Below are 7,096 nucleotides of genomic sequence, written 5' to 3'. Positions count from 1 at the left end.
AGCTCCAGCCCTTTCCCCTGCCCCTGCCTCAGTCCCTAACCCCTTATGCTTGCCCCCATCCCTATCCCCCTATTCCTGCTCCAGCCCCTACCTTTCACCTTGTTTGTCTCCCTCCCAGCACTTGCCCCAGGCCCTGCCCCAACCCCAGCCCTTCAGGTGGCCGCTGGGCGGCACTGGCAGGGCAGGGACGCGAGAATGAGTCCTCCCCGGGCGCAGGGCGGACATCTAGCCGGCAGGGGGCGCCATAGGCTGGGTTTGCGGCTGCTGCCGGCCGCGCCGCTCTTGCTCGCCAGGCCGGCGTGCGGAGCCGAGCCGTCATATGACCGCGGCGCGGCGAGCAGGGCAGCGTTGGCCTTGGCGAGTCCCCGAGGGGCCGGAGCTAGCGCTAGTGCCGGAGGGTCCCGGCCCGGTTCGCCGCCGCGATGCTGGCGCTGCTGTCCCGGCTGCTGGACTGGTTCCGCTCGCTCTTCTGGAAGGAGGAGATGGAGCTCACCCTGGTGGGGCTGCAGTACTCGGGCAAGACCACCTTCGTCAACGTCATCGCGGTGAGCTCCCGCCCGCTGCCGGGGGGGCTGCCCCGGGGAGAGGGGTAGGAGTGATCCAGGTCCCTTGGTCCATCTCCCGCTGCCGGGGGGGAGCTCTCTCTTGGGGCGGTGCCGGGGGAGGGGTAGGAGTGATCCAGGTCCCTTGGTCCATCTCCCACTAGCCTGGGGAGGGGAGCTCTCTTGTGGGGCGGTGCCGGGGAGAGGGGTAGGAGTGATCCAGGTCCCTTAGTCCATCTCCCACTAGCCGGGGGGGGGGGGAGCTCTCTTGTGGGGCGGTGTCGGGGAGAGGGGTAGGAGTGATCCAGGTCCCTTGGTCCATCTCCCACTAGCCTGGTCGGGGGGGGGAGGCTCTCTCTTGTGGGCGGTGCGGGGAGAGGGGTAAGAGTGATCCAGGTCCCTTAGTCCATCTCCCACTAGCCGGGGGGGGGGGAAGCTCTCTCTTGTGGGGCGGTGTCGGGGAGAGGGGTAGGAGTGATCCAGGTCCCTTGGTCCATCTCCCATTAGCCTGGGGGGGGGAGCTCTCTCTTGTGGGGCGGTGCCGGGGAGAGGGGTAAGAGTGATCCAGATCCCTTGGCCCATCTCTCATGGGGGGGTACTGGGATGAGGGAGTAGGAGTGATTCAGCTCCCTTAGCCCATTTCCCATTATCCTGGGGGGGGGGAAGCTCTGTCTTGGGGGCTGGGTACTGGGGTGAGGAGGTAGGACTGATCTAGGTCCCTTTGTACATCTCCCATTAGGCTGGGGGGGGGCTCTCTGTGTCTTGGGGAGTGGGCACTGGAGGGGGGAGTAGGAGTGATCTGAGTCCCTTAGCCTGTCCCATTGGGCCCTGGGGGTAATGGGGGAGAGAGAGAGTGTAGGAGGGAGTCCAAGTCCCTTGGTCTGTCCCCCATTGGGTTGGATGGAGTGTAAGCAGGCCTGTCTCTGTGTGTGGCTGTTGGGGTGAAGGGTTGGGACAGGCTCCTCTCCCAGCCTTTAGGTGGGGTGGAGTATGGCTGGAGGAGGTTTCTGGCAGTGGTTAGGGGATGATTCTTGGCTCTGTGTATGGGAATGGTGGATTTTGGGGGGAGGGACTATCTCTTTGAGCAACCTTAGGGCAAGTCTGAAGACCCAGCCCTCAAAACAAGAGGTTGCAGCAGGCTTGCAGTCCTGACACTGCACAGATGCTAATGGACATCTGCTCTATCTGGTAGGGAGACCACTGCTTCCTACCAGCTGCTCCTACAGGCCTCCCTGCAACTCCATTATTTAGTAATGAGGGGTTGGTAGCTACTTTTGAACAGGATTAGGTACCCACTTGTCTGAGCTTTAATTTGGTTTGTAATTAACCATAATCTGCAGATCTTGTTGCATTTTACAGTTCCTGGCACAGTATCCTATAACATCCATGCAGCTGGAACAAAGAAGTACAGTTGACTAGAATAAAACCAACATTCTGTGTGTTGGGTTTTGTGGGATAAAATACTGGCTGTAATAACTGTCTCTCTCTATCTGTTGATCCATCATGCTCTTTCCTTGAAACTAAGACTGTTGGGTTGAGCTGGCCTCACTAGAACTATAGCTACAGTATGGTGCTTTCTGTGCTAACAATGTAGCATAGTTGCTCTGCTAACAGCCATGATACTGCTTACAGCATAGCTTGATGACATGGTTTTAGGACAGCTTCCCATGTTATGTTGACTAGGCAAACTATACTAACAACCCCATAACATGAAGAATGCCTTCAAGCACTTTCTTTCATTTTATTTCTGATAATCAGCCAATAAACTGCTTAAAGCTGCTTTCTGTCCTGTCATGAAGGTCTGCTCCTGACATTGCACTCCTCTCCTATTTCTACACTCTGCTGCTAATTTCTAGCTACTAAAAATATTCTGATTCCAACAATCTATATCTTCTCCTGGTAGTAGAATGTTTTAGGGCATGCACTTCTGAATAGCTGAAGAAAATCACTTCATGGTTCATTGATGTGCTCTCATGGATTCACTGAACCGATTATAAGTCTGAGGCCTCCTGTGTGAAGTTTCTTATGACTGTCACTGAACAGGAGACAAATTGAATAACTTGCCTGGACCACTGAATTGCATATGTTTCTTCTGGCTCTGCTATTGGTATCCAATACTGCAGTTGGGGAAGGATGCTTGGGTTTTCACTGACATGCAATAAAGGTCATAACTGATAGTCCAAGGCACTTGCAGGGAAACTGAGGCATTAAACTAGTTTGGTCTGGAGTGGATGGGACAGTCACTTGATGCACTGAATTCTTGGGTGTAAGTTGGATAAGAAGCTTATCTTGGTAGAGAGACAAGCCAACTTTTTGGCTGCATAAGAGGTGGGAACAGTAGGATTCTTGTACAGCCAACAGATTTTACATTTTGTGTGTTCTGTTAAGCTTAGAGACAGAGAGAACTGAATCTATCCATCTATGTATAATTATTTTATAGGACAGTACTGAATCTATCCAAGCTTTTTTTTCTCTTTCTTTCTCTCTCTCTCTTTCCCCCCCACGCCCGATAGCATAGTCACCAGGTCCAGTAGACAAGACTGTCCATGAATGTGTGCAAGGCGTAATACAACTGTCGGGCACTTTGACAGTCTTGTTGCAAACAAGCTCTGAAATGCAGTTTACTGGTTGTGAAGGATAGGCTCTGCTCAGATCAGTGTTCCTCTTTTACTCTTTGTGTGCATGCCACCTTGATCAAAGTTTTATTTGACTAACCTGTTGGAAAGGAAACATTATTTACCAAGTTTTCAGCATGCAGATGTTGAAGAATTTAGGTCTTGCTCAGTAAATGTAACTGACTTTCTTGTATTCTGACAGTTATTGCCTAATCAGGAATGTCTCTCTAACTTGGTGTCATGCTAATACTGTGTAAAAGGACACTCTAATCATTGAGTAACACTTCCTCCATAAATTTAGCCTCTGTCTTGTTGGCTAAGCACATCTGCAGGACTAAGCTGTTAGTGTTTGGGAAAGAGGCGCTTTTTTTTGGTAGGGAAGGTAGTGCGATGGTCCTCAAAGTGAAGCTCTCCGGTTCAGCCTTCTGAAAGCAGAGATTTTAAAATGATTGAACAGACTTAGGGCAGGCCCTGCAATGCTAGTCTTTCTTGTGCTTCAGGATCCTATCTGTAGCTGGCCAGAACAACCTGACTTTGAGCAACAGGATTAACCTCACAACCCTGATAGCTTGTTGATTTGGGAGCTGTCTGTAGCAGGTAGAGCCCTCAGCTCTGTGTGTTCTTAGCCAGTACTAGTAAACTGGGGCTGTCTCTAGTCTTTTACAGCCAAGACTCACTTTAGTGGTGAAGAAGCGGGGAAATGTTGGGATGCCAGCAACAAGGAGGTTGGAATCAAAATGTCCTGTACATATCAACTGGATAGGAGAGGGAATAGATTCTCTTACTTGGTGCAAACAAAACTACCACTTATTCTGGCTACCAAGCTGGTCAGTGACACTTGTAATGTTCTTTCCCTACCACATCTTTTGAAAAAAACAACCTCATTGAAACCTAGAACTCTAAATATCCTGTACTAGAAGTTCATGGTACATGAACTTATAGTGTGTAACTGGCTGAAGTGGTAGAAGTACCACTTACTGGGATAAGAGATGTTAAGTAAAACACTTTTTTCCATCATCTGGCGGAGAAGAGTGTAACCTGTGTCGTTTGACGATCAAAAGATGGTAAATCTTACTAACAATTGCTTAGTCTTTGGCTTTAAAGCACTGAAACTTATAGGGTGAACACTATTATTAAGTACATATACTTGCAAAACTGTTTCTGGATACTGTGAGAGTCAGTAACTGTTGGCCCATTCCAGAACTGCAGCATTTATCTGGTTGTGTAGTGCAGCAGTAGATAGGTTTGAAACATTTGGACAGCTTTCTTGACTACTTTGGAATGCTAAGGTAAAACCATGGTTTAAAATACAAGCAGAATATTGTAGTCTGTCATTTCAGTTTTGTAGAGTAGGTACAATATCTTAGCACTGATTACATGTCCAATGATTTTGTATGGTGTGGGTGGGTTGGGGGGACACATTTGCCATGTTCTCTATAAAAGTGATCATATCATAACCAGGTCCTTTGCAGCTCTTTGTAATGTAGACACAGCATGAAGATTTCTCGTACCAAGCAGGTTCCTGTAATGACTTGTATCTGATTTCATCAGGTGAAATGTTTAGTGCCAATTATCATCAGCTTAAGAGCTGACTGCTGATCAGACTTAACCTGGAAAGTACCACAAATAAAATAAAAAGTGCACTTTTCCTATAGTTAACAGCTTCCTTCTGTACTACTTAGACTTTAACTACCATGGCTTGTTAGATTTTCCTCATTAGGTTTTCCTCATTAGCTATGTAAATTGTGATTGGATCTGTTTATAGTGAAGTCTAGTTATAAACTCTTGTAGATAAGTGATGGTTTTCTTTTTTCAGATTCCACTTAGCTACCATGTGAGGCAGAAAATGTAGCGAAGCAGACACTTTTGAAGGTTCCACTTTAGTCACTGTCCCTTTAATTAGATACCCCCATAATGAATATAGTTTTCCCTGTGTATGAGTAAACCTGGTCACAAGGGACAGCATCATTCCATCATGGGCCATACTTTCCAGAATGTGAAGAGGCCTATGGCTTTTAGATTTAACAGTTTTTGCTGCAGGATAACCAGATGCAATCTAACTGAATTTTCCCCTGGATTTTAATTGAGGACTGATAGTGTTCTCTGTTCACTAGACTCTGAAGCCTCTTTTGCACTGTCTAAGTAACTCTTGCTGACAGCATCTCTGCAGCAAGTGTTTGTCAACAGTCTTTCTTCAGGCTTACTGTCAGAAAGCTGCAACTGAGTGGGCAACCAATCTCCTTGATCATGTGACACAATTGAAACACAAATATTTCAAGTAAGCTGATAGATTCTTGTTGCGCAAAACCTAATAGTCTTGAACTAGTTTTGGTAAACACTGATTCTACATTTGAACTTCAGCTTCCAAAAGCTACTTCATGCATTATATTTGGCTGATTATTGTAAAACTCCTGTCTGACACCTGGCTGCCTGATATATGATCCCGCTTGTTAATACCAAACATGCTTGCCAAATGTTCTGGTCCCCCCGCTTAATGGTAAGCAACTGTTAATGAAAGCATGTACTCTTCTAAAATCTAACACTTACTGTCCTCTTCATATACCTTTTAAACTGCACTGTTAGTGAGGCATTTTAAAAAAAAATCTTTCACTCATGCTGTTTCAACTATGTCAAAGTGGAATGAAGATTATTAAACAGACTGGTCTATTGTTCCTCTTGTGTGTTGCATACAAAATGCAGCAGCATTATGGAGAAATTTTAAACTGAACTTAAAAAAAAAAAAAATCTAAACCTATAATAGATTAAAACCCCTTCTTACAAACATATATGTTGGTGTTAAATTATCAGACCGTGTTCCTTTAATAAGAGCATTTTGAGGCTTCAGTTTCTGGACGCTTAAACTTATTGGACTTCCTGTGAACAAAACCCAAAGTGATCATTCTCAGCCTCTGGCTATCAAAGGAGTCTCAGTCCCCAGTATCAATCTCACCCTGTCAGTTAGTCATAATGTGGTAGCCTCTTCTGGCTTTAAACTTTATCTAGTCTGAACTCCTGACTATCACAGGCCAACACCACCACCCAGCACTTGCACACTAAGCCCCAAAACTGAAATTAGATCAAAGTATTACAATCCACAGGAGACCAGACTTTCTGCCACAGGCAGAGAAAAGGAAGGAGCAAGGTGCACGGGTGCAGTGTTTCTCAGATATGGCCACTGTGGCCGCATGAGGCCATCAGGGGCTTTTCTTGCAGCCACAGCCTCCTGGTCAGTGGTGGGGGGTAGGGCGTGAAGGAGGGCAAAGTAGTGACTCTCCCCCTTGCTGTTGCCCCTGGATGCACTGCTTTGGTGTTGGTTGCTGGGGCTACCAGCAGGGATTGGGCTCTCCTCCCCTCTGGAGTCACCTAGGACACAATGCTGTAGGAGCAGGCAGCCAGAGAATGGGGCCCAGGCTTTGGGCTTCAGCCCAGGGGTGGCAGGGCAGCAGGCTCTGGACATGGGCCTTTGGGACCCTGTCCTCTGGCTGCAAGGCTCTGGTAGCAGGGCTTCAGGCTCCAGCCCCTGCCCTCCTCCAGCATCACCCCCATCTCCCCTGGTCCATACTGCCTCCCTGACCCTCCATCCAGGGCTTAATTTGTCCCCAGGCTTGCCGGGGCTGAGTAAGTCTGTTTGTTAATATCACTTCACACAACAGACTTACTAGCTATCAATAAATAAATTACAGTGATTTGAAGGGGTATCTGTGCGTATTTATTTGGTTTTCCTAAAGCTAATTAAGTATTTTAGGAAAAAGTGTGAGCAGCCACCAGCAAGATTTGGTGGCCATATTCTGAGGCCACCAAAAATTGTCCTGAGAACCCCTGCACTAGTGCCTCAGGCCCCCACAATGGCAGGATATGATTAAGTGAAAGACACCCAGATAACCCTGGCTATTGACCCACATCCATATGCTGTGCAGGAGGTGAAAATCCCCTATGAAC

The 7,096-nt window shown here is 47.5% G+C and overlaps 1 protein-coding gene across 1 annotated transcript in view; it reads left to right on the top strand.

Moving 5' to 3' along the window:
- Nucleotides 1-320: 320 nt before the first annotated feature.
- ARL8B (ADP ribosylation factor like GTPase 8B) overlaps nt 321-7,096 on the top strand; it is a 40,664-nt gene continuing 33,888 nt past the window's right edge. Inside the window, exon 1 of the mRNA XM_030570600.1 lies at nt 321-545. Coding sequence (XP_030426460.1) covers nt 423-545 — 123 coding nt within the window. The 5' untranslated portion in view covers nt 321-422. The remainder of the gene's footprint in view (nt 546-7,096) is intronic.

Source organism: Gopherus evgoodei, chromosome 7 (assembly GCF_007399415.2).
Source record: "Gopherus evgoodei ecotype Sinaloan lineage chromosome 7, rGopEvg1_v1.p, whole genome shotgun sequence".
Lineage (NCBI taxonomy): Eukaryota > Metazoa > Chordata > Testudines > Testudinidae > Gopherus > Gopherus evgoodei.
The sequence above is the reverse complement of the archived record's forward strand: the minus strand, read 5'-3'. Positions and strand labels throughout refer to the sequence as shown.